At 42.7% G+C, this 27,898-nt stretch overlaps 2 protein-coding genes and 1 long non-coding RNA gene across 3 annotated transcripts; all 3 read right to left on the bottom strand.

Moving 5' to 3' along the window:
* Positions 1-397: 397 nt before the first annotated feature.
* LOC135335056 (complement receptor type 1-like) lies at positions 398-27,898 on the bottom strand. Its single transcript, XM_064530452.1, has 42 exons — positions 27,808-27,898; positions 27,363-27,737; positions 27,131-27,307; positions 26,878-27,063; positions 26,455-26,664; positions 26,246-26,362; positions 25,899-26,018; positions 25,670-25,849; positions 25,419-25,628; positions 24,714-24,836; positions 24,458-24,664; positions 24,029-24,214; positions 23,783-23,971; positions 23,531-23,716; positions 23,226-23,408; positions 22,989-23,171; positions 22,752-22,946; positions 22,519-22,701; positions 22,284-22,460; positions 22,037-22,231; positions 21,525-21,731; positions 21,303-21,476; positions 20,967-21,242; positions 20,604-20,912; positions 20,210-20,551; positions 19,857-20,159; positions 19,576-19,675; positions 19,254-19,471; positions 19,091-19,194; positions 18,922-19,009; positions 18,800-18,876; positions 18,702-18,738; positions 18,556-18,650; positions 3,658-3,786; positions 3,114-3,413; positions 2,734-2,922; positions 2,436-2,535; positions 2,249-2,319; positions 1,944-2,078; positions 1,449-1,735; positions 816-951; positions 398-627 (listed from the first exon to the last, which is right to left on the bottom strand). Exons 2-42 carry the CDS (start codon positions 27,733-27,735, stop codon positions 544-546), a joined length of 7,341 nt encoding a protein of 2,446 aa, XP_064386522.1. The 5' UTR covers positions 27,736-27,737; positions 27,808-27,898; the 3' UTR covers positions 398-543.
* Positions 5,461-10,753, bottom strand: LOC135334706 (sushi, von Willebrand factor type A, EGF and pentraxin domain-containing protein 1-like). The gene is made up of 19 exons (XM_064529983.1): positions 10,570-10,753; positions 10,323-10,514; positions 10,038-10,244; positions 9,713-9,919; positions 9,470-9,658; positions 9,205-9,411; positions 8,887-9,093; positions 8,645-8,833; positions 8,360-8,569; positions 7,916-8,140; positions 7,606-7,824; positions 7,211-7,420; positions 6,952-7,161; positions 6,722-6,895; positions 6,394-6,663; positions 6,047-6,346; positions 5,813-5,991; positions 5,647-5,747; positions 5,461-5,600 (listed from the first exon to the last, which is right to left on the bottom strand). Exons 1-18 carry the CDS (start codon positions 10,718-10,720, stop codon positions 5,700-5,702), a joined length of 3,594 nt encoding a protein of 1,197 aa, XP_064386053.1. The 5' UTR covers positions 10,721-10,753; the 3' UTR covers positions 5,461-5,600; positions 5,647-5,699.
* LOC135335151 (uncharacterized) lies at positions 11,575-14,995 on the bottom strand. The gene is made up of 3 exons (XR_010394456.1): positions 14,634-14,995; positions 13,233-14,378; positions 11,575-11,788 (listed from the first exon to the last, which is right to left on the bottom strand). It is a non-coding gene; the product is annotated as an uncharacterized LOC135335151 (long non-coding RNA).

Raw genomic sequence — 27,898 nt, 5'->3', positions numbered from 1 at the left:
AATGACTAACTACAATCCATGTATGCTTTTTACGTAAGTGCTAAACAAAAAATAATGGAGTAAGGATTAATTCCGGCGTGCACATAAATGCGATTGTTCAATCCAACAATCTAATAACCTAAGCAAATCTTAATTCTAATTCGTGATTTTAACGTACAGGTACACTGTACCCACCCCTCCCCCCCACTCACTCATTGCGATAGGTGTGTAGCATGGCGTAGGTGGCGTAGAGTCCCTCGTCCTCCTCCACTCCACTAGAGTCAGCCTCAATACGCTCAATACGAGCATTGATATCATCGTTATGTCAACCATGCTGCTGGAGAAACCTGCAATATGGTGGGTGGGGAGAGAATTGGTAACAACACACATTATGAGAACACACTCTCATCCCAGCAAGTGCAATAATTCAGTATCATAAAAGTCAGTGGTAAACACATTCACAGTTTTGCTATTGGTATAATCTGAGTCTGTACAATAATCTAAAAACTATAAAAGCAGCAGTAAAATCTAAAATCAAATGTTTTTGTGAAGTTACTGTTATAATTAAACCAGTTCTTTGAAGTTGGCATAAGTTTCAAAACTGTCCACATAGTCAGCCAGTGCCTTGTGACAGAAAGCATACATCTCCTGCACAGTGGGTGGATGTACAGTGATTACTTCATATTTAAAGATAATAAATGAATGTACAAAGCTTTTCGAAAGCACACACGTACTTTTTCAAAATAAACAGAGTAGCTAAACATTGGATCTATACAGCATAGAATAGATAATAGAGAATACAGTAGACCAATAGACTTGTATTGTTAACGACTTACAGGACTGCTAACGAGCCCCTCCCTCTGTTTGCGAGCAAACTTGATGAACTGGAACAGATCGACCACACCCTCAATCTTGAGTCGCTCCAGTTGAGCATGCAGGGTGATGAACACTCCAGTGCGACCAATCCCATTGCTGCATGTGTGTGAGGGGGAGGTAGTAAGGTATTAAGTGTGGGTAGTGAGTTACTTTAATGCATAAGTTGCTGCGTGTGCGTGTGCGTGTGTGTTTGTGGGGGGGGGGGTAGTGAGACATTGTTCACTTTAATGCGCATAAGTTGCTGCGTGTGCGTGTGCATATGCGTGTGTGTGTGTGTGTGTGTGTGTGTGTGTGTGGGGGGGGTAGTGAGATATTGTTTACTTTAATACATAAGTTGCTGCGTGTGCGTGTGTGTGTGGGGGGGGGGTAGTGAGACATTGTTTACTTTACTGCATAAGTTGCTGTGTGTGTGTGTGTGCGTGTGTGTATGTGGGGGGGGGGTAGTGAGACATTGTTTACTTTAATGCATAAGTTGCTGTGTGTGTGTGTGTGTGCGTGTGTGTATGTGGGGGGGGGTAGTGAGACATTGAGATACTTGTTTAGCATAGGTATAGCTGTACCATCAAAGCACGCATACACATACACACACTTACTTGCACATGACGACAATGGGTTTATTGCCTGAGGCCATCTGAACAGCATTCACTTCCTGCACAACGTCTAGTATAGCGACAGGGGTCTGTGGGGGGTCCTTCTCGGTCCAGCGGGTGAAGTGAAACTGTGTCACTTCGGAGGGGATATCATCGGAGGCTGCCATGGCAACAGATAGCTTCCTGACAACGTAGTCACCGTAAGCGTCGAATGTCTGCTGAGTGACAGTGAAGTCACCATAAGTTCCTGCCTCTCCTTGGAACTTGGGCCAGTAGCGATGGCACACCTTCTGTTGAAGAAGAAAAAAATAAGTGAAGATACAGTATAGTGCATATACTGTTCAATATAAGAGCTATAGGAGGTTTAGGGTTATGTATACATTGTACTTTTTGCTGCATAAAGAGTTTTGTTAAAACTGTTTATGTGCAAATATTCACTTTCTAAATGCAAGTTAAAAATGAAAGCATAAACAAAAAAGATACATAAATACAACACACCTCCTCCCCCTCCCTGAGGGTACAGAGCATGACGATACAGCTGCACTCATTCTCCACCACCATCCTCCACAAGTCTCCAGTGGTGTGCTCCAGGGGACCTTGAGTGGCTATGTACCCTCGCCTCTGTTGGTAGCCCTGGACAAGAGAGTAGTGGATTATTGTTGGGAGAAACACTTCACAATTAAAGTATTAAATCACATAAAAAGTCGCTAGAGAAATACATAGTGCATTGGTAGCCCTGGACAAGAAGTAGCACATGAACAGTGAAGAAATAGTGTGTGGGCGGTACTGTTTAGCTTCCTCACATGAATGTAGCTGGCATTGATGTAGTTAGAACCAGAAGGTGAGAATCGAAGCTTGACTCGATGCATCTCATCTGAAAATGAAAAATGGAATCTTAAAGCTAAAAATAAAATGCAAATTTGACTACAACACTGCATAATGTTTGCAGCACGCCGTGTGCATGTGGAGTTATTAGTGATTTTAGCTTACTTGGCAGAATCTGAGAGTATCTGTTCTTGTCTTCATTCTCCTCATTCTGAGAGCTGTAGTAGTCTTCTGTCCCGTCAGGCACAGAACACTCACTCAAAATCTGAGTAATATACATTACCATGCAGTATAGTCCAAGTTGACTTCCCCAAAAATGAATCCACAATAATAATAATTAATTCCACAGCCATAAAATACACAGGCTTGAGCACAGCAATAATAGCATAGCAGTAATACACAAAGTGAGATCTCAAGAATGGGGCAAGTACATTGGGACAAGAACAACAAATGATTAGCCTACTTCAAACTGTCGCTGGAAGCCAGTGGGTGTGTCCTCCTCTACCCAAGACTGAGCCATGTCTATCTCCTCATCAGTGGCAGCTGGTTCTTTGAGCTGGTTGACGGTTGTCATGAGAACATGTGCTGGTATCTCTGTCTCCCCACACACTATGAGCTCCTTGAGGGCATCATGCAGGAAGATGTACTGGGACTGAGGAAGTGATAAAGACACATAGGGGAGAGGGAGGTGATTATAATGACAGCTGGTCGCAGAATTTTGTTGTGAAAACCATTAACATAGCAAAACTTATTTATCACACACAGGCAACAAATGCCATGCAAAATTACGTATACTTCATTGTTCTTTATACATACAATACTATAAACCACTTCCTAGCATACCAGAGTTTGTACGAGGAGCACCCTCTGTTTCCGAATATGAGTAACACAATCGTAGATATGTATCATCCCGTCCTGCTCCATACGATCCAACATCGTATCCAAGACAATGAACGTTCCAGTTCGTCCGACACCAGCGCTGCAGTGTACGAGGAGTGGGCGGGGATCATCCTGGGAGTGTGTCTTACGAACAGCACGAGTGAAGTAGATGAGGGACATGCCACTGGAGGGGACACCGTGGTCTGGCCAGGAGGTGTAGTGGAACAGGGTCACCTCAAACACAGGGGACGAGCCGAGGGTGGGCTATAGGGGGTGTGGTTTACCAATAGTTGTATGGAATTATGTATAACAGTGATACATGATTGTGACAATGTAATAATTCATATCAACGGCACTTCACTAAATTTGTTGGCGTTTGTGTACACAATACATATCCCAAAATGCAACGTTGTATGCTTCATCGTTTATCAACAGCTATAAGGCTTCACTTTGCAAAATTCGTGGGTGTTTGTGTACACAGTACATTCCAAACTGTAAACAAACTGACTTGATTGACTTTCATTCTCCTGACAGTGAAGTCGGGGAAGGCCACCATACTGGTCAGAGAGACCACGATACCACAGCCCATCTCAAGAGGTTGGTTGTCCTTCAGGGGCCAGTAACACTCACACTTTTTCTACAAGGATAAAATTGATATTGGGAATTACAATAAGTTGTAGCAAAAACATTAGAAGAAAAACTTCCAACTAGACAATAATAATTATGTGATAAAAATTTGAATTGTGTAGTAGCTCACCCTCTCCTCAAAACATTTAGTGAGCATGACGATTGTTCGCAGTTTGTTCTCCATAATCATCTTCCAGAAATCTTCCAGTGTATTGGGCAGAGGACCTGAGTTTGGGGCAATGATACACTGTGAATGTGCATGAGTGATGTGCTCACCTTGAGCAGCAATGTACTTGGTGTTGGTCATATAGCCCTGCAAATACATGTCATGAAAAATGAGTTATGCTGATGATTATCGACTCACATTGACATAGCTGGCATTGATGTAGTCTGATCCTCTGATGTCCTTCACAGGCTTCAACTTAACACGGTTGAAATCATCTGTATACAAAATAAGCACAAGTTAACATTAATTTGTGTACTCACAAGGGAAGACGTTTCCGAATCTGTTCTTGGTTGTGTTGTGAGGCAGTTTTGACTCGTTGTTGGGAGAGTGGGGCTCCTTGCTGATGGACTGAGATGAATAATTTAGGAAGTTACCACTAATGTGAAACAGTGAGAAAGATTATTCGACTCTGCATGCACACATGCTTACCGTGTACTCAGTCTCGAAGAGCTTGTCTGTGTCCTCGTGCATTGTGTCCACATGAGCAGGGAAGTCAGTGGTGTAAAATGAACTGTTTGTACCAAGTGCAGATCCTGTGAAATAGTAGAAGACTTGCGTATATATACTTAAGGGCAATTATTTATAGGATACCTTGCTGATTTCCTTCAACTTTTTTACCCGCTTCCTTACTGAAGGTGGTCACACCCACATACATATTTGCATCAGGGGTCAAGGTGTCAATGTGGTCGTCCAGGGGTATGTCCAATGGGGTCAAGGGGTCAACTTTTACAGTGAAGAGAGATTTACGCTTCACTCTCCCTCCAAATGCAAGGCTAGAGAAAGTGTGCTTTCCAGATCTACGAGCTCTGAAATTAAATGGTACATTCATTAATGCGGAGAAGATTTGGTATTTAGCTAAGTATTGTGTCTTAATTACAGAGAAAAGACTTAATTCACATAAATGTCTTTGACTTAATCATACCTTAGAGCAATGAGAATAACTGCTCCAATGATCAGAAGAGCAACCACCAAAATAACAATCGCAGCACCTATCCCTCCAACCATGGCAGTGCTACTAGAACTTGGTTCTGTGGGTAGAGTAGGGCCTGAAAAATAAGGCCATGTAAAGTAGAGGTATAGCTATATTGATCATTGCTGGGTACACATGTGCCTCACATTACCAAGAATCATACTTATCTTAAGAGCATTTATAGTAATACTACCCTCTGCACTACATTGGAAGTACATAACATCTGTCTCAACTCCTCACTTGCACTACTACACATCCAGCATTACTATACAATTCTATCTCAAGAACCTCATCTGCAAAAAGCAAATGCTCATCAGCTCACCTTGCTCCACAAGCACACAGAGGGTGTGTCTGATTTCCCTGGCGTCCTGAGCCTTGCAACAATACTCTCCAGCTGGCAAGGAACTGTTCCCCACTCGAGTGAGTGCCAGGTGTCCTCCCTCCCGTGTTGCAACAGCTAGTGTGCTGATGTTAGTAACTTTACTGCCATTAGGAAAATTCCATCCGTGTTGTCTTTCATTGAATGTATCTGTCTTGTCAGAGTGACACTGTATGACACGTACATCCCTCGCTGGCACAGAGGTAGTGTTGTCGTTAAGCGCAATGTCGTTGAACATCAGAAACACACCTGAAATGTATTCACTTTATCACAGGCTATGAAAACAGTAACTTACCAGCAACAGATAACGTGTCTTCATATATACTGCTATTTCCTTGAATAAACCTACTAGCTGAGCTTATTGTTCCATTGCAGATCACTCTCTGGTCTTTTGAACTTAAATCATTAAAGGTCCAATTTCTCATAATAATTTGGGTTGTTGTGCTATTCACCATGAATACCTCAGTAGTTGTCTCATTTTCATCATTATAAACCTCACGAGTCCAAGTCAAGCTCAAAGTGACGGGAGTATCAATGTCTTTATGTACAGACACTTGACATGTGAATGTTACCACACTTTGATTAGCAAACAGAGCTGAATCAGAAACAGACCTCATGATTGTCACTGATGGTGTTGGTACTGTAAATATAATTATTAATAATACGACAATAAAAGCAATAGAGATTTGACTTACTTTGAACAATTATGTCAATATCGTTGCTGTCTGAAAGGGATTGAGAGTGAACAGTAGTACTAACATTTCCCTGACAACGGTATCTGCCAGCATCTGAGGTTCTTAGTGGAGAGAAATTAAGAGTGGATCGATTAAGATTATTAATTTCCTCCCCCATCGTAACCTTCAACCATTGGGCAGTTGGTGTGCGAGTTAGTCCAGGAAATAAAGAAACAGTGCAAGTCCAATTGTACAATTGTCCAATTAGTGGAGTTGAAGGACTAGATGTTCTGATACTAGCATTGATAGGTTGTTCAGGAACTGTGAGATAGTGTTAAATTATATCCATAATACAATTTTCGACTTACTTTTAATGGAAATGGTAACCATATCAAAGGTAGTATCTGAAGAGTAGGTTCTTCCTGTTAAGTTGGCCTCACATTTGAAGATGTTCCCATTGATGCTGTCAGTCACAGAGATATTATGCATCAAAGTGGTTTGACTATTAGTTTCATGAAGAGGTTGGTCATCTTGCAGCAACATTACTGAGTCAGCAGGAGAGTCAGTGGTGCAGGTGATGGTAACAGAATCTCCAATATAGATGGACACACCAGATTGGATACCACCAATAGTGATACCTGTGTTAGTGTTGTGTGGCTATTAATGTAAAAACACTGAATATGCATGCACATGTACCTCTGCATTTTGGTGATCTGCTCCAGGTTGCATTTGCCTGACAAGTACTTGTAGCAATCCCAAAGAGTGCATAGCCATCATTACAGCTGTAAGTCATTGTCCCTGTGAATGTTGTGGTTGTTGGTATCCCAGAAAATCCATTGGTAATAGACGGAGGAGTCCTACAGTCCACAGCTGTGTATACAGTATCATGTGACATGACCAATTGCAATAATAGAACTGTGACATACGTGGACATTGAGGAGCAGCACCATCCCACTGACCGCTAGGACTCCTACCATCACCAGTACAGGTCTTCTCACTGTCTCTAGTTGTTAACACATGTCCAAGATTGCAATGATAAGTAGCTGTTGTTTCATAGTCATATGGTGCAGTAGTACCACCACTAGAGTAATTAATGGTCCCATTCATAACATCAGGGAGAGCAGAGCAGGTTATACCTGTGGACAAAAAATTTTTTATTGGAGTTGCAGTCAACTAATAACTCACGATCACAAGTGGGGTCACTTCCATTGAATATTCCAATAGTCCTTCCACCATCAGTGATGCATGTTCGATTCTGAGTACTGCTCAGACCGTAACCAGGAGAGCAGATGTATGTGACTAATGTGCCAAAGATGTACTTTTCATTTTGCAATTGGTTGGAGTAAGTCACAATTCCGTTATCAAGAGCAGTCATCAGTGGGGCACATCGTGTTGCTGAAAAGGAATGTCAAAGTCACACAAAATATAATTATATGTGCCATATAATATTTAACTAGATACACCTTCTGAGCTGTAGAAAAAATCAATTTACATACTTTAAGTGATGGCTGTAATCAGAGTAATTGTATACAAGCAAAACACATCAACCAATGCTATAATACACAGTGCAAGTAACTTACGGACACAGCTTGGCTCTTGACCACTCCATACTCCAATGGTGTCCATTCCATTATCATCCACACAAGGTCTCATCTCAGATCCCCCTAGGGAGAGGTCCAGAACAAACCCAGGGTCACAGTCATAAGTGGCTACAGTGCCCAGATCATATTTTGCAGCAATATCAATAGCATAACTGATGACTCCATTGACAACAGAATCGAGGGGAAGACACTGAATGGCTGTAAGTTTAGAGCACATTGTTCTTTCATACAAGTACAGTGTGATTGAGCAAAAACAGTACAACGCAATTTTAGGAATCAACAGACTTACCGATACATCTCGGAGCATATCTATCAAACACTCCCTCTGCATCATTGTCCATATCATCCATACAAGTTCTCATCTCAGATCCCCCCAGGGAGAAGTCCAAAACAAATCCAGTGTTACAGGAGTAAGTGGCCACAGTGCCCAGATCATGGCTACTGATAGATGTGTTGTCGGGAGCGTAGGTGATGAATCCATTGGGAACAAGATTGAGAGGAGGACACTGAATAGCTGTGTGTAGTGAGAATGTTTACACCAGTGCTCTAGTGAGGGTAGTAAATTTGTACCAGCTATATATTAATATTTAACTAACTATTATCTGGAAAACACATAAATTTTAGTTTCATCTGCCCTTTCTCCGACGAAATTTACCTCCTCACCACCACGGCAAGCCATTTACCACCTAAGCTACACTGGCTCAACGTTCCGAGCCACGTAAGCTTAACTTACAGACACAGCTTGGCTCCTGGCTACCACTCCACACTCCAATGGAGTCCATTCCATCATCGTCCATACATACTCGTACCTCATTACCCTCAAGATAGAACCCAGCCTCACAAGTGTAGGTTGCCTCAGTTCCCTGGTCATAGTCAGAGGTGACATCAGGAGAGTAGGAGATAATGCCATTAGTAATGGCCAGTAGAGAAGGACACATAATGGCTGTAAGAGAAAACAGTCATTATTAATTTTATTGGTCAACACCGTGGCATGAAACATGTACTACCTTGCACTAACCTTCACAATTTGGAGTTGACCCACTCCAGATCCCTCCAATCACACATACCACCCTGGTACTCCCTCCAGTGAGAGTGTAGCCAGGATTGCAGCTGTATATAGCTGTAGAGAAGATAAGTCTGTTGCCAGGGGATCCAGCACTGTAGACAATGTTTCCATTGGTGAGAGTGAGGTCAGAACAAAGTTTCTCTGTATGGGAATCCAAACACAGCATGAAAAACGAAAAGCTATTTTCCACTTACGCTGACACACTGGAGTTGACCCACTCCACACTCCATCGCTCCCGCAAGTTCTGGTAGTCTCTCCATTGAGAGTGTAGCCAGTGTCACATATGTAGGTGGCCATAGTGTCCACTGGTCTTGGACTAGCAGTCTCAATGTTGTAGCCGATCATTCCATTAGTTGGAATAATCAGGTCAGAGCAGGTGGTGGGTGGAGCAGCAGTCGGTCCTACGAAACGAAAACTGGCCAGGTTAGAGTTACAAAACTATTATTATAGGCACACGCGTTGTTCAGGTTTGTACAGTGCAAGTGGATTGCACACTTTTACTGATAACTTACGGACACAGCTTGGCTCCTGACTACTCCACACTCCAATGGCGTTCATTACATCATCATCCATACACACTCGTACCTCATTACCCTCAAGATAGAACCCAGCCTCACAAGTGTAGGTTGCCTCAGTTCCCAGGTCATAGTCAGGGGTGACATCAGGAGAGTAGGAGATCATGCCATTGGTAATGGTCAGTGGAGGAGGACACTCAATGGCTGTAAGAGAAAATATGGTCAACACCGTGGCATAAAACGTGTACTACCTTGCACTAACCTTCACAATTTGAAATTGACCCACTCCAGATCCCTCCAATCACACATACCACCCTGGTGCTCCCTCCAATGAGAATGTAGCCAGGATTACAGTTGTACATAGCTGTAGAGAAGATAAATCTGTTGTCAGGGGATCCAGCACTGTAGACAATGTTTCCATTGGGGAGAGTTAGGTCAGAACAGAGTTTTTCTGTATGGGAATCCAAACATAATTATCATGAAAACGGAAATATATTCCACTTACGTTGACAAACTGGAGCTGACCCACTCCACACTCCATCACTCATACAAGTCCTCATAGTGTTTCCATTGAGAGTGTAACCAGTGACACAGGTGTAGGTGGCCACAGTATCCACTGGTCTTGGACTAGCAGCTTCAATGTTGTAGCCGATCATTCCATTGGTTGGATTAGTCAGGTCAGAGCAGCTGGGGGGTGGAGCAGCAGTCGATCCTACGAAACGCAAACTGGGTTAGAGTTACAAAACTAACTGACTAAAATTACATATTATACACATCAGTTGTTCGAGTTTGTACAGTACAAGGGAATTACATTTTCACTAATAACTTACTGACACAGCTTGGCTCCTGACCACTCCACACTCCAATGGTGTCCATTCCATCATCATCCATGCACACTCGTACCTCATTACCCTCAAGATAGAACCCAGCCTCACAAGTGTAGGTTGCTTCAGTTCCCAGGTCATAGTCAGAGGTGACATCAGGAAAGTAGGAGATCATGCCATTAGTAATGGTCAGCAGGGGAGGACACGCAATGGCTGTAAGAAAATAGTCGGTATTAATTTTTATTGCATGGTCAACACCGTGGCATGAAACATGTACTACCTTGCACTAACCTTCACAATTTGGAGTTGACCCACTCCAGATCCCTCCGATCATACATACAACCCTGGTGCTGCTCCCTCCAATGAGAGTGTAGCCAGGATTGCAGCTGTACATAGCTGTAGAAAAGATAAATCTGTTGTCAGGGGATCCAGCACTGTAGACAATGTTTCCATTGGGGAGAGTTAGGTCAGAGCAGAGTTTTTCTGTATGGGAATCCAAACATAATTATCATGAAAAACGGAAATATATTCCACTTACGTTGACAAACTGGAGCTGACCCACTCCACACTCCATCACTCATACAAGTCCTCATAGTGTTTCCATTGAGAGTGTAACCAGTGACACAGGTGTAGGTGGCCACAGTATCCACTGGTCTTGGACTAGCAGCTTCAATGTTGTAGCCGATCATTCCATTGGTTGGATTAGTCAGGTCAGAGCATGTCACCGGTGGAGCAGCAGTCGGTCCTGTGTCTATACATGAAATGCAAACTGTGTAAGAGCCACAGAAACTCACCTTGACAAGTTGGAGCTGACCCACTCCATCTCCCTCTACTCACACAGACCCTTCTTGTGCTCCCTCCAGCGAGAGTGTAGCCAGGATTGCAGCTGTAGGTAGCTGTAGAGCCAAAGGGTCTGTTGTTGGGAGATCCAGCACCATAGGTAATGCTTCCATTGGTGATGAGAGTGAGTTGTGAACAGACCACTATCTCGATCATTATAGAAATAGAAACACACCTACACAAACAGTACACAATTTATTTCACTTACACTGACACAATGGGTCGAACCCACTCCACACTCCATCACTCCCACAAGTCCTGGTAGTGTCTCCAGTGAGAGTGTAGCCAGTGTCACAGGTGTAGGTCGCCATAGTGTTCAGACCCAGTGTTAAGTCGTTGTATGAGACTATTCCATTGGTCAGGGGAGAGAGAGACGGGCACACAACTGGAAGGGGATTGTGGATGGAACCAATAGTAAATATTGCTGGCAGAGGTTGTAAGTAAAACATACCCTCTCCACACACTAGTAGGAGCTGAGCAGCTCCAGTCAAAAGGACCAGCCAAGAGACACAGTCACCTTGTAACTTCTTCATGATGCATGCATTCAAATCAATTGGTTCATTGTCTTTAATACTGATGACAACAGGAAGTCTGATTTCTACCCATCAAATGCATGCACCCACATACATAAGCACATATACAGAATGAAAATCTCACGTATACATGCACAATCCAATACACATGCATACACATACACATACAATACTGTACAGCTGCTAGTTCAGTTACTAACGGCCCCTGTCCACATGGAATGCAAGGTATCTAAGCATTGTCTCCAGTTTAGGTGTTTCTCCATCGTGTTGGTGGCATCGTACAGAACTAAACTGAGCAGAGAGTCAAATTCAAATTGTGATGCAAATCCGTACCCTCCAGCAGGGTCTCTGTACACGGGGATCCTCTTGGACCTGCCTCCATCTCTGCACAGGGGAATAAGGGGGAAAAATGGATGGCAGACGCATGACACATTGTAGCATAATTTTCTTGCCCGTTGCTATGTGGTTGCTAAGGTATACAATGGTTTATAACTGTGATACAGAACCTGCTATTACATAGGAATGATTGGGAATCATATACAGATCCCTGTGGTTAGGGAAAATGTTAATACAGATGTACAATGGATGTTTTTCACGTGTTTAAATAATATTTAACATGATTGTGTGATAAGGAAAATAAACAAAGAAAATTATTAAGCATGACTTAAGCATGGGGGAGGAGCTGGATGTATGGAAGTGCTGGGATTCTAGCTTTGGCTTCTTCCTAAAGTTCCTTTCGCTTTGTTCAAGAGTAGTATAGGAGCCGCTCGTTTGCTGGGCTTGTTTGCTGCAAATTATAGTTTATAGGTGTCTTCCCTTTCGCTTTGTGAGAGTAGTACGAGCCGCTCGTTTCTTGGGAAGTGTGCTGGGCTTGTTTGCTGCAAAACTGGGGGAGGAGCTGGATGTTTCCGTTTTGTGGGTGGAGCTTCTTGTAGGAGGGGTTGGTCTTGTCAAGGAAGTTGGGGGTGTTGGGGTTTATTCCACGCATGTGTCGAAGCAGCCCACACAGTAGCTGATAAAGGGTTTTTGGAGGATAAGGTTTTCCTTTGTTATTTCGGGTTTCCAGTACATAAAAAGACAACCAACGGTCCAATTGTTTGGCAGTGCCAGATGTTAGGAGCGCTTCAGGTACTGGAACAGTTGGAAAACGCAAATTCCGCTGCTTTATCCAGTCTAAAAAGTTGCGAACAGCCCAAGTAGTAGAGTAATTTGTGTTTTTTGGTGCTTGTTTTTCTGTGTAGCTGTCTAGGTCTTCTTCAGTGGCAGTTTTAAATCGAGATTCAAGTTAAAGTTTTTGTTTCTTTGTCAAAGGACCTGTCAAAGGACCCTCTTCATCAGAGAACCACCCTTCAGGGGCAACATTAAGTTTAAGGTCCATTGAGTAGCCTACACCTAGTCTAGTAGAACTCATTCTCTACTCTACTTGTTCTTTGTATGGCTAATAGCTACATGTAATAATAAATTCAAAATTGCTGTCAATAGCAACATGCAAGAAAACAGTTATTGACCAATCACACGGTTTGTATGGATATACAGTGCATTCAAACCTCGGGCAAAGCCCTCGGGCATCATGCACTGTATATTCCATACAAACCTTGTGATTAGTCTATAACTATAACATATAGAACTGCAAACTGAGCAGATATAGTCAAAATTGAATTTGAAAGGTTAATACACACAATACATTGTAGATAACAGTAGATACAAGTACATAGTTGATTAAGTTAATTGCAAGCTGAAAATCATGGAATTTTATACGAACTATAATATGCAGTGCTTTATTACAAATAGAAAAACCATGGCAATGAACTATACACCCGTTACTTACATGTGACATGCAAGGCATAGTTGAGGAGTCCTCCACATTACCCTTGGGTCGAACCAGGAATGTCTCGTTGGGTTTACCAGTTGAGGAAAGAACAAACTTGAGCCAAAGAAATATAGAAACCAGGGCCAGTGCATACAGAGAATATAGCGAAATACTTATGAGAAATACGTAGCACTTTCTCTTTACAGTGAAAACTGTTCGTAACAGCTATAACTATCAACCTTACACAAATACCAGTATGAACTAGCTCCTTTGACAGCAAATGAATGATAGCCTTGCCCTATATAACTACACAAAACAGACCGGAAGAGATTATTGTCAGCCACTCCATTTTGTGGTAAGTATTAAGATATCTGGTCAAAGTATATAAACGCAGAGATTTGATAAACGGTTTCAAAACCAGTAGTGGCTTCTTCTAGTGGCTTCTTCTACAGTATAATATAGTCTGTAAAGATCATAATGAAAACTAAGGCAATGGATTTAAAGTATATAGAGGTCACATTCACACTATATGACTCAAGGTAAGAGATACACTTATTAAATTACTATTTTGATATTGTCAGACATGCAAAAGCTAAAGCAGTGAACAAAGAGAAAGGATCGACCGCATGTGCGCAAAGTCTCATTAAAGTCCCAGCAGAAGGCGCTTGTTGAGATAGCCCCACTGAATACTAATGGAACAAAAGAAACATGCACCATTTACTAGAGTTCCTAAACTATCACAGCCCTAGGCTATTTTATATTGAATGGTAGGTCACACAGGTGCACAAACATTGTCTCAGGGCAACACAACAAGTATAATGTTCACAGTAAACACTAAAGCACTCTATCAGATTGAAAGCAAGCACACAACACTCATGCACAGACTATTATACTCTTTGAAGAAAAGCAAAGACCCATTGTGCACATAGCTAAGTGCATGGAATAGCAATGAGACTATACACCAAACTGAAAGCAACTGTTTACACATGGGTAGTGAGGGGGTGCAAGATAACAACCTCAATTGGGGATCGTTATATTGACAGAATAGTTAACTCAAGATAGATGTTGGTTGACTTACGATCACGAGATACTTGGGTTCATCCAGGCTAACTCTAAAAAGTTCGACAGGTCACGTGACACCTTCAGGTCCTTGTAACTGACCAGCTGTTGAAATTGCAGGGGGGACAGAGCAATCACTGTCATTCATACACAACAGTATGTACAGGCTCTATAGGAAGTACCCATAACAGCAATGTCACAGTACAGCACAATTTGCTGTACATGTACGTACGTGCACCCATACACTCAAAGTAATTATTAGCATACTGTTACATGTAGACAATTATGGAGTCGAGGCTACAACTATACACGTATAGCTACAGCTTTCAACTGTCTCAGTACCACCTCACACACATGTACCTATGGGGTGGTGGCGGTCTCTGATCTGACCCCTCCCACTCTCCGAGGGTTAGAGAGGGGGTGGTTTTTTCACACAACGCTCCTCGGATATCAACTGGTAGTCGGATAGGAGGTTAGACTGTGAAAGTTTATGCAAGTAAAGGCACACATAAATGTTTTTGCAAGAAGACAATGTACATCATGTGATGTAGCAAGGACAACATGCAACATCTGCTCATGCAAGCTCTTACTAGCATAGATTCCCATGCATGTACACTGTAAAATTAGATACACAGTTACAGTGTATCATGGAAACTGAATACTTACGGTCTCATGATGGTAATACCTGCAGTACCAAATATCTATGGCAGTATCTAGGGATCCAAGCACATCAACTTCACTATATATACTTCAAATGACTAGCTACCACCCATGTATGATTTTTGCGCAGTGCTAAACTAAGTAATGTAGTAAGGATTATAATTCCCAGTGTGCATGTAAATGCGATTGTCCAATCCAACAATCTAATTACCTAAGCAAGTATTAAATACTATTTATATAAATCGTGATTTTAATGTAACTAGACGTACAGGTACACGGTACTCACCCCCTTCTCCCCCACACTTACTCATTGCGATAGGTGTGTAGCATGGCATAGGTGGCGTAGAGTCCCTCGTCCTCCTCCACTCCACTAGAGTCAGCCTCAATACACTCAATACGAGCATTGATCTCATCATTACGCCAACCACGCTGCTGGAGAAAACTGCAAGGGGAGGGGGGTATATTCATAGCAATAAATAGGATTCAATAACTTACTACATGTAGTTACTTATTGAGAGAATTGTAACAACACACATTAGGATTCGTTAAAGAACACACTCTCACCCCAGCAAGTGCAATAATTCAGTATCATAAAAGTCAGTGGTAAACACATTCACATGCAGTTTTGCTATTGGTATAATCTGAGTCTGTACAATAATCTAAAAACTATAAAAGCAGCAGTAAAATCTAAAATCAAATGTTTTTGTGAAGTTACTGTTATAATTAAACCAGTTCTTTGAAGTTGGCATAAGTTTCAAAACTGTCCACATAGTCAGCCAGTGCCTCGTGACAGAAAGCATACATCTCCTGCACAGTGGGTGTATGTACAGTGATTACTTCATATTGAAAGATAATATCTATAAAGCATGCACACACGTATACTTTAGCAAAATAAACAGAGTAGCTAAACATTGGATCTACAGCATAGAATGGAGAATAGAATACAGTAGAATGTAGCTTCCAATAGACTTGTATTGTAATGACTTACAGGACTGCTAACGAGTCCCTCCCTTTGTTTGTGAGCAAACTTGATGAACTGGAACAGATCGACCACACCCTCAATCTTGAGTCGCTCCAGTTGAGCATGCAGGGTGATGAACACTCCAGTGCGACCAATCCCATTGCTGCATGTGTGTGAGGGGGAGGTATTAAGTGTGGGCAGTGAGACAGTGTTTACTATAATGCATTAGTTGCTGCGTGTGTGTGTGTGTGTGTGGGGGGGGGGGTAGTGAAACATTCAGATACTTATTTAGCATAAGTATACATAACAGGCTGTACCATCACACACACTCATACTCACTTACTTGCACATGACCACAATGGGCTTGTTGCCTGAGGCCATCTGAACAGCATTCACCTCCTGCACAACGTCCAGTATAGCGGCAGGGCTCTGTGGGGGGTCCTTCTCGGTCCAGCGGGTGAAGTGGAACTGTGTCACCACGGAAGGGGTCTCATCGGAGGCTGCCATGGCAACAGATAGTTTTCTGACAACGTAGTCACCATAAGCGTCGAATGTCTGCTGAGTGACAGTGAAGTCACCATAAGTGCCTGCCTCTCCTTGGAACTTGGGCCAGTAGCGATGGCACACCTTCTGTTGAAGAAGAAAGAAAATAAGTGAAAATACAGTACAGTGCATATACTGTTCAATAAGAGCTATAGGAGGTTTAGGGTTATGTATACATTGTACTTTTTGCTGCATAAAAAGTTTTGTTAAAACTGTTTATGTGCAAATATTCACTTTCTAAATGCAAGTTAAAAATGAAAGTATAAACAAATACAACACACCTCCTCCCCCTCCCTGAGGGTACAGAGCATGACGATACAGCTGCACTCATTCTCCACCACCATCCTCCACAAGTCTCCAGTGGTGTGCTCCAGGGGACCTTGAGTGGCTATGTACCCTCGCCTCTGTTGGTAGCCCTGGACACGAGAGAGTTTAAAAACTGGATTATTGTTGGGAGAAACACTTCACAATAGAGAAATACATAGTGCATTGGTAGCCCTGGACAAGAAGTAGCACATAAACAGTGCAGATAGTGTGTGGGTGGTACTGTTTAGCTTCCTCACATGAATGTAGCTGGCATTGATGTAGTTAGAACCAGAAGGTGAGAATCGAAGCTTGACTCGATGCATCTCATCTGAAAATGAAATCTTTTAGCTAAAAACATGTAAGTTTGAGACAACGCTGCATAATGTTTGCAGTACGCCGTGTGCATGTGGAGTTGATTTTAGCTTACTGGGCAAAATCTGAGAGTATCTGTTCTTGTCTTCATTCTCCTCATTCTGAGCGCTGTAGTAGTCCTCTGTCCCGTCAGGCACAGAACACTCACTCAAAATCTAAGTAATATACATTTACTAGTATTAATAGTTCAAGTTAACTTCCCCAAAAATGTATCCACAACGATAATTACCATTCAGCCACAAAATACACAGGCTTGAGCATAGCAATAATACACAAAGTGATATCTCAAGAATGGGGCAAGTATACTATACATTGGGGCAAGAACAACGAATGAATAGCCTACCTTGAACTGTCGCTGGAAGCCAGTGGGTGTGTCCTCCTCTACCCAAGACTGAGCCATGTCTATCTCCTCATCAGTAGCAGCTGGTTTTTTGAGCTGGTTGACGGTTGTCATGAGAACATGTGCTGGTATCTCTGTCTCCCCACACACTATCAGCTCCTTGAGGGCATCATGCAGGAAGATGTACTGGGACTGAGGAAAGAGGGAGACTTATAATGACTGAATGGGTTTTCAGGGACACCATATTAATTTCCAAGCGTACCAGAGTCTGTACGAGGAGCACCCTCTGTTTCCGAATATGAGTAACACAATCGTAGATATGTATCATCCCATCCTGCTCCATACGATCCAACATCGTATCTAAGACAATGAACGTCCCTGTGCGTCCGACACCAGCGCTGCAGTGTACGAGGAGTGGGCGGGAATCGTCCTGGGGGTGTGTCTTACGAACAGCACGAGTGAAGTAGATGAGGGACATGCCACTGGAGGGGACACCGTGGTCTGGCCAGGAGGTGTAGTGGAACAGGGTCACCTCAAACACAGGGGACGAACCGAGGGTGGGCTATAGGGGGTGGGGTTTATTATTAGTTACTTGGAATTGTGTATAACAGTGGTACATGATTGTACATGTAATAAACAATGTAATAATTCATAACAACGGCTTCACTTCACTAAAATTCGTGGGGGTTTGTGTACACAATTACATATCCCAAAATGCAACGTTGTATGCTTCAACATTGTTATCAACAGCTATAAGGTTTCACTTTGCAAAATTTGTGGGCGTTTGTGTAGACAGTACATTCCAAACTGTAAACAAACTGACTTGATTGACTTTCATTCTCCTGACAGTGAAGTCGGGGAAGGCCACCATACTGGTCAGAGAGACCACAATACCACAGCCCATCTCAAGAGGTTGGTCGTCCTTCAGGGGCCAGTAACACTCACACTTTTTCTACAAGAATAAATTTGGTATAATTATGTTGTAGCTACAAGATTAGAAGCCCACTAGACAATATATTTTTAAATTGTACGTAGCTACAAGATCAGAAGGGAAACTCCCACTAGACAATAGAATTTGGTTGAATGGTGTAGTAGCTCACCCTCTCCTCAAAACATTTGGTGAGCATGACAATTGTTCTCAGTTTGTTCTCCATAATCATCTTCCAGAAATCTTCCAGTGTATTGGGCAGAGGACCTGAGTTTGGGGCAATGATACACTGTGAATGTGCGTGAGTGATGTGCTCACCTTGAGCAGCAATGTACTTGGTGTTGGTCATATAGCCCTGCAAATATTAATACAGTGTATATATGAAAATGATTGATGCTGAATGATAATTGACTCACATTGACGTAGCTGGCATTGATGTAGTCTGATCCTCTGATGTCCTTCACAGGCTTCAACTTAACACGGTTGAAATCATCTGTACACAGAATAAGCACAAGTTGACATTAATTTGTGTACTCACAAGGGAAGACGTTTCCGAATCTGTTCTTGGTTGTATTGTGAGGCAGTTTTGACTCGTTGTTGGGAGAGTGGGGCTCTTTGCTGATGGACTGAGATGAACAAATTAGGAAGTTACCACAAATGTGAAACAGTGAGAAAGATTATTCAACCCTGCATGCACACATGCTCACCGTGTACTCAGTCTCGAAGAGCTTGTCTGTGTCCTCGTGCATTGTGTCTACATGAGCAGGGAAGTCAGTGGTGTAAAATGAACTGCTTGTACCAAGTACAGATCCTGTGAAATAGTAGAAGACTCACGTATATATACTTAAGGGTAATTATTTGTTGTGATACCTTGCTGATTTCTTTCAATCTTTTTATCCGGTTCCTTACTGAAGGTGGTCACACCCACATACATATTTGCATCAGGGGTCAAGGTGTCAATGTGATCATCCAGGGGTATGTCCAATGGGGTCAGGGGGTCAACTTTCACAGTGAAGAGAGATTTACGCTTGACTCTCCCTCCACCAAATGCAAGGCCAGAGAAAGTGTGCTTTCTAGATCTATGAGCTCTGAAAGAATCATGGTACATCCATTAATGCAGAGAAGAGTTGGTATTTAGGCATTGTGGGACTTCATTCACATAAATGCAGGAATGTCTTTGACTTAAGTTTACCTGACAACAATGACAATAACTGCTCCAATGATCAGTAGAGCAATCACCAAACTTACAATCGCAGCAACTATCCCTCCAACCATACCACTGGCACTTGGTTCTGTGGGTAGTAAATATTATATATAGGGCCTGAAAAAATAAGGCTATGTAACTAGAAGTATTGATTGCTAGTTAGTTCCATCTATAGGAGCATGTGTGTCACATTAATTCCCAAGAATCCCAAAGCAATTATATGGCTACTGGCTGAATTAGTGGACATAACATCTACCTTCACCCCTAACCTGGCTCCACATGCACACAGAGGGTGTGGTTGGTTCCCCTGGCGTCCTGAGCTTTGCAACAATACTCTCCAGCTGGCAGGGAACTGTTCCCCACTCGAGTGAGTGCCAGGTGTCCTCCCTCCCGTGTTGCAACAGCCAGTGCATCTGTTGCCATAACTTTACTGCCATTAGGGAAAGTCCATCCATGTTGGTCTTCATCGAAGGTATCTGACTTGTCAGAGTGACACTGTATGACATGTACATCCCTCGATGGTACAGAGGTCATGTTGTCGTTAAGTGCAATGTCGTTGATGAGAAACACTCCTAAATGAAATAGAACGTATTAGCTTTAGGGGATGAAGATGGCAACTCACCAGCAACAGACAATGTGTCTACAGCCATACTGCTATTGCCTTGAATAAAACTGTTAGCTGAACTTAATTCTCCATTGCAAGTCACTCTCTGGTCCTTTGAAGTTAAATCATTAAAGGTCCATCTCCTCTCAATTTTTTTGGTTGTACTATTCACCATGATCACTTTAGTGGTTGTATCATCTTCATCACTATAAACCTCACGAGTCCAAGTCAAGCTCAAAGTGACGGAAGTATCAATGTTTGTATGTATGGACACTTGACATGTAAATGTTACCACACTGAGGTTAGCAAACAAGGCTGAATCAGAGGGAAACCTTGAGATTGTCACTGTTGGTGCTGGCACTGTAAAACAGCAGACTATAGAATTATTATGTTTTATAGATATCTGACTCACTTTGAGCAATTATAGCGAAATCGCTGCTGTCCAAAAGGAGTTCAGGTTGAACAGTAGTATTGAGGTTTCCCTGACAACGATATATGCCAGCATCTGAGGTTCTCAGTGGAGAGAATGTGAGAACAGCTTGATTAGGAGCGGGCATGCCAATTCTTTTAGTCCCCAAAGCAACCTTCATCCACTGAGCAGTTGGTGTGCGAGTTAGTCCAGGCAACTTAGACACAGTACAAATTTGACTGTACGGCTCTCCAACTTGTGGAGTTGAAGGGATAGATGTTCTAATAATAGACGTAATAGGTTGTTGGGGAACTGTATAGAGAAATGTTTAAGTCTATAGAAGCTGCAAACAATTATTATACTTACCCTCAACGGAAATGGTAACCATACCAAAGGCAATGTCTGAAAAGTAGGTTCTTTCCGTCAACTTGGCCTCACATTTGAAAATGTTTCCATGAATGCTGTCAGTCACAAGAGAGATGTTGTAAGTCAAGGCGGTTTGATTATTAATAGTGTCATGAAGAGGTTCGTTATCTTGGAACAACATTATTGAGTCAGCAGGAGAGTCAGTGGTGCAGGTGATGGTAACGGAACCTCCAATTAAGATGGGGGCATCAGATTGAATAACACTAATAAATATACCTGTATGTGTTAGTGTATGTCCCAATAATGTTGACAAATACAGTGTGCACCTGTATGTACCTCTGCATTCTGGTGATTTGCTCCAGGTTGCATTTGCCTGACAAGTACTTGTAGCATTCCCAAAGAGTGCATAGCCATTATTACAGCTGTAGACCACTGTCCCTGTGAATGTTGTGGTTGTTGGTATCCCAGGAGATCCATTGGTAATAGATGGAGGAGTCCCACAGTCCACAGCTGTGTGTGTACATTATCATGTGATACGATAATGCAATAATAACATACGTGGACATTGAGGAGCAGTACCATTCCAATGACCATCAGGAGTGCTACCATCACCAGTACAAGTCCCCACTCTGTCTCCAGTTGTTAAGGTATGTCCATGGTTGCATTGATGAGTAGCCATTGTTCCATAGTTATATGGCGCAGTAGTACCACTAGAGTAATCAATGGTCCCATTCGTAACATTAGGGAGAGCAGAGCATGTGATACCTGTGGACAATACACAAATTAGTGTAGCATCTCTATGATATACCGTATAGCGGGTTTATTTCGAGGAATGACATTTAGAAAGGTTTTCGTGGAATAGCAGCCTTTCTGCAGCATGCGTGCGATATTAAATTCGGGGGTATAATGTTTGCAGTACATGCTTAATCAGCGAAAACCGCGAACATTTATACCCTTGAAATATGCACACAATACGGTACCCAATATTTGCGAGGGTGAGACTATCACAGATTGCTGCAACACATTGGAAATATACTGGGGAATGGATATTGCTATACTTGTTTTCATACCTATACAGCTTGGCATGGATCCAGTCCACACACCCTCCATTCCATTACGACCGTCCATACAGACCCTAATGCTCAAACCAGACAGGTGGTAACCAGACACACATGAGTACAAGGCAATGTTTCCCTCTGTTCTCGGTGTGGTATCAGGATCATAATCGATGTCACCATTTTCAATTTGATGGTCATTGCAGATGGCTATTAACAATTATGTCACCACTAAATTATTGTATATGTTCACAGATCAGACCTGAGCAAGTTGGTCTTGTGCTCCAACTCCCACTAGCCTCACAAGTCACAGTGGCTGATCCTGACATCATGTGATATCTATTGTTGCATGTGTAAGACACTGTTCCTCCAAATGCTGTCCTGGTGGGTGTCCCGGGTGATCCATTGGGAATGGTGGGAGGATCACCACAGTCCACAACTGCATGTACATAATTATGATGCACAAATCTGAAGTTAGAAAAATCCCTGAACCGTACTTGTACAAGTTGGTACAGTTTCCCACATTCCACTAGCCACACAGGTAGCCATTGCTGTGGTGACTCCATTAGAGATCTCATACCCAGTGTCACAGGTGTAGAGGACTGTCCCTCGATAGGTTGTGCTGGTTAGTGTTCTAGGATATGCATTTATACCAGGGGGAGGAGAGCCACAATCCACAACTGAGTGGGTGAAAACAATGTTAATTCAGTTTGGGAGCAATTTCACACACGTTGACAAGTTGGTAGAGGTCCCCAGGTCCTGTTAGCCATACAGGTAGCCATTGCTGTGAGGGCTTCATTGGAGATCTGATATCCAGTGTCACAGGTGTAGGTCACTGTCTCTTGGTACTGGTAGGTTGTGTCAGGGGTTGGTGTCCCAGGAGAGGCATTGAGACCAGTGTCCGGAGGGTCACCACATGTGACACCTAATATTATTTACATTAAGTGGGTGAAGAAATATTACTTACGTTGACAAGTTGGTAGAGGTCCCCAGGCCCCACTAGCCATACAGGTAGCCATTGCTGTGGTGACTCCATTGGATACCTCATACCCAGTATCACAGGTGTAGGTCACTGTCCCTTGGTAGGTTGTTCTAGTTTGTGTTCCAGGAGATGCATTGCCAATGGTGGGTGGGGAGCCACAATCCACAACTGTGTACCATTTACTGTACTTATATTACTAATCAGAATAGCAACTTCACATACGTGAACAAGTTGGTAGAGGCCCCCAGGTCCTGCCAGCCATACAGGTAGCAAATTTCGAGAAGGATCCTTGAGAGATCCAATATCCACTGACACAGGTGTAGGTCACTGCTCCTTGGTACACTGTGCTGGTTGGTTTTCCAGGAGATGCATTGTTGCCAGAGGGAGGGACACCACACGAGACACCTGTATAGATTAGTCATGCAACGTAATGGTGGTAGGGGAGCTAGCCACAATTCACAGCTGAGTGGGTGAGAACAACAGCTAATGCAGTAGCTATTATCAGTGACAGTGTCAACTTCACATACGTTGACAAATTGGTATAGGTCCCCACGTCCCACTAGCCGTACAGGTAGCCATTGCTGTGGTGACTCCAGTGGAGACCTCATACCCACTGACACAGGTGTAGGTCACCTTCCCTCCGAGAGTTGTGCCAGGAGTGGATATGCCAGGAGATCCATTGCCAATGGAGGGAGAGGAGCCACAATCCACAGCTGAGTGGGTGAGAACACAACAGTCAATGCAGTAGCTATTATCAGTGACAGTACAACTTCACATACGTTGACAAATTGGTAGAGGTCCCCACGTCCCACTAGCCGTACAGGTAGCCATTGCTGTGGTGACTCCAGTGGAGACCTCATACCCACTATCACAGGTGTAGATTACTGTCCCTTGGTAGGTTGTTCTGGATGGTGCTCCAGGTGAGCCATTGAGAATAGATATATTGAGAGGAGAACCACAATCCACAACTGAGTGGGTGAGAGCAATTTAAACACATCATTATAATATTACAATCACATGCATACGTGAACAAGTTGGTAGAGGTCCCCAGGTCTTATTAGCCATACAGCTAGCCATTGCTGTGGTGTCTCCATTGGAGATCCAATACCCACTAACACAGGTATAGGTCACTTTGCCTTGGTAGGTTGTGTCAGGAGTGGGCCCTCCAATATTTGCATTCATCATGGTGGGAGGAGAGCCACAAGAAATAGCTATTAAACATAATCGTAATTACAGCGTATCGTATAGCGGGTTATTTTCGCATGGTGGACATTTTCGGGTTTTTTGTATTTAGAGTATTAATACAAAAATTAAAACTATAATTGTGCATTCTGATAATAATTATTTAGATTACAAAATTTTTTAACTGGGTATTTCATTGAAAATTTTCCACGAACGAAAATTACCTGCTATATACGGTATCCATGCAATGCACAGTGCCCAGACCACTATACCTGAACAGGTAGATATGGTTCCATTCCAAATTCCTTCTAAAGTTAAAGCAGATTCAGTACAGGTCCTCTCACTGTCTCCACTGGTTACTTCATACCCAATGTCACATTCATAAACAGCTGTTGTTCCATAGTCATAAGGCTCAGCTGTGTTACTGGAGTAGACAATCACCCCTTTCTCAATAAGAGAAAGAGCAGAGCAGGTGATTGCTGTGATAATTTTAATAAAAGTAATGCAATATAGCACATCACTTCATACCAGAACATGATGCTCTGTCACTGTCCAACACATATCCTGCCTCACATCCACAGGTGAACGATCCCTCAGTGTTGGTACACACTTGCTGGCAGATGTTGGGTCCAGTACACTCATCAATATCACCTGTATAACGAGTGCGTGGTGCAAGCTGCGCTTTCTAATGCTTTTCGCCATGTTTTATGTTCGCTCAAAAAATATTAGAGTGTTATAGAAGAGGTAATAAGCATGATGTTACGTATGTTATTATTGTTGGTAGAAATTGTTGACATGAACGCACACAATACGTTGTTATGAAGAGTGGAAACAGAAGTCTATCTGGTGAAATGATCTTCAAGGATAGCATGTAGATTTACAATGTAGAAGTACGTATTTTGCATTTGAATGATTAAAAAAAGGGTAGATCAACGATGTTTTCAGTGTTCCCAAGGGCTGCTTCTGGCAGTGTACATGCATGTAGCCTCGTTCCCAGGCGAGTTGTCTCTGCTAGAGTTTTGCCAAAGCATTGCCTATACACCCAGTGTGTGTAGTTGTATACAATTATAGCTGGGGGAAAAACACTCTCAGAGACTGCCGCAATTAACATGAATACAAAAGTAGATTCATTGGTAATAGACGGAGGAGTACTATGTCAAATTAAGCTGTGTGTGTACAATATCATGACACGGTAACGTTGTGCAACAATACAATTCATTGTACATTGCCAACCTGCACAGACGGGAGCAGTTCCAGTCCACACCCCAATGGTACTATGTCCATCACCCGAGCAAATCCTCACATCATTTCCTCCTCTCCTCTCCTGTCCAGGAGGGCATGTAACAGTGTATGTTGCTTGTGACCCAAATAAGTATGGGGAAGTGTTTGGAGAGTACAATATCATGCCATAGGGAGAGTCAGCAAGAGGTGGGCATATGGTGGCTATAAGAAAAGTAAAGACAATTTTTATACTTGTTTTTTACCATTGCATGTAACAATTTCTCCACTCCACGTTTTGTCCGACTGACATATTCTCTGAGATCCACCAGAGAGAACATAACTACTATTACAGTTGTGAGTGGCTGTAGTTCCTTCCAGTCTTGGAGAAGAGGTTGGGTCATAGATCACCATTCCATTGGTGAGGGTGATGTCATCACAGAAGGCTAGTAAAAGACACATTATGGTTTGGAGAAATAAAATTTATAAATATACCAGAACATGATGTTCTGTCACTGTCCAGCGCCTCACATCCACAGATGAACGATCCCTCAGTGTTGGTACACGCTTGCTGCTGGCAGATGTTGGGTCCAGTACACTCATCAATATCATTACCTGTATAGGCAGAAATAGTATACTAATGTAGTGCTATAGATAAGCAAACAGTGCAAGAAATAATTATAGGCGAGCATAACATTATGAGTTATGGCCAATTTTCCAGTCAACATTTTGTTTGGATTGTACATGCCGCGACAGCTGATTAGATAATATAGTCGCTCGCAGGCATAAATAGCATTGCGCATAAATTTCTAGCACTACGGTATAGTCATTACAAAACTAACATCCTTTTCCATCAGCAGCAAGTTGGTATCCTGAGTTGCAGTCACAGGTATATGATCCAGGAGTGTTGGTGCAGGTATGATCACAGCCATGAGCAGTGCCAGAGCATTCATCAATGTCTACACATGTGTGTAGTGTATAAGATCTCAATTGCATGTAGCTGAGAAAAATACTGCAGTATATATAGATGTCTAGGCACTACATTTAGTACCTGAACAAACTGCCACAGTTTCATTCCACTCTACCATTGGACCATCATCAACAACACCAGTGCAGGTCCTCTCACTGTCTCCACTCGTTATCTCATACCCAGTGTCACACTTATACGTAGCTGTTGTTCCATAGTCATAAGGGGAAGTTGTGCCACTGGAGTAGATGACCGTTCCATTCTCAATGGCAGGGACAGCAGAGCAGGTGATTGCTGTGAGGAAGGGAATGCATGTGGAACAGGTGTAACGATACATGTATGGGAAACTGTAAGTGGGTGTGTAGATGATAGCACTATTAATTGGCAGGCGGGTTGAGGTATTGGCAGGAAACTAACAAGTGCAATCGTAATAATGTTGTTTTAGTGTGGTATTTAGTGTTGTTTTCATATGTCTTTCACACGTGTAATTTAGCAACATTGACACACCTTTGCACATTGGTAATGATTCACTCCAAGTTGCCATGTTATTATCACTCAACTGACAAGTTATCTCTGGTTCTCTCGCAAGACGGTATCCCACAATGCAGCTGTAAGTAACGTCAGTACCAACTCGTCTGCTGTCATCAGTGTACATAATATCTCCATTCTCCAGAGCGAGTACAGGACAAACCACTGGGATAATATGGAGGTAAATATAGTTCAATGCATGGGAATCGATTGCATGCATGTGTAGACTCACCTTCACAAGTTGCATCAACACCACTCCACATTCCATTACTCCCACAAGTCCTGGTGCTGCCTCCATTGAGAGTGTAGCCAGTGTCACAGGAGTGTGTGGCCACAGTGTCCAGACCCAGTATTGAGTCGTTGTATGAGACTATTCCATTGGTCAGGGGAGGGAGAGACAGGCACACAACTGGAATAAGAGTTTGGATGGAATCCAAGAGTAAGAATATTCCAAAACAACTCACCCAGTTTTGCACAGAAGGTCATATTTTCTCCATTAGTTGGTATAATACAGCAATAAGAACCAGTTGGATCCAATGGAGGGGGAGTAAAATCGTCTCTACGAGCCAGTTCAATGGAATGAACATTTCTCAATGACACATACGGACGAGATGCTGATTTAGATCCTGATCCACCAGGAACACGAGTCCCATTTGGATAGCGCCAATCTCCAATTCCTCTTGTCATCATTGTCTCACTGGGTGTACAACAAGTCATTAGGTCAGTGTGACAGATGAGAGGGGGATTAAGATCAATGTCATTATCATCTCCAATGCTAGTGATGAGGATCTCAGTGTTATTCATAATGAAGGTGGTGGACCCCAAAGACAGGTACATTCCTGCATGAAAGCATAATACATTTATAATACACTGACTTGGTTGCAGAGCTCATGAAAGCTTTAAACATACCAGCAGGTGAACCCTCTCCACACACTAATAGGAGCTGAGCAGCTCCAGTCAAAAGGACCAGCCAAGAGACACAGTCACCTAGTAACTTCTT

This window comes from Halichondria panicea, chromosome 4 (assembly GCF_963675165.1).
Source record: "Halichondria panicea chromosome 4, odHalPani1.1, whole genome shotgun sequence".
Lineage (NCBI taxonomy): Eukaryota > Metazoa > Porifera > Demospongiae > Suberitida > Halichondriidae > Halichondria > Halichondria panicea.
Note: the sequence above shows the minus strand (reverse complement) of the source record. Positions and strands in the feature narration are given on the sequence as shown.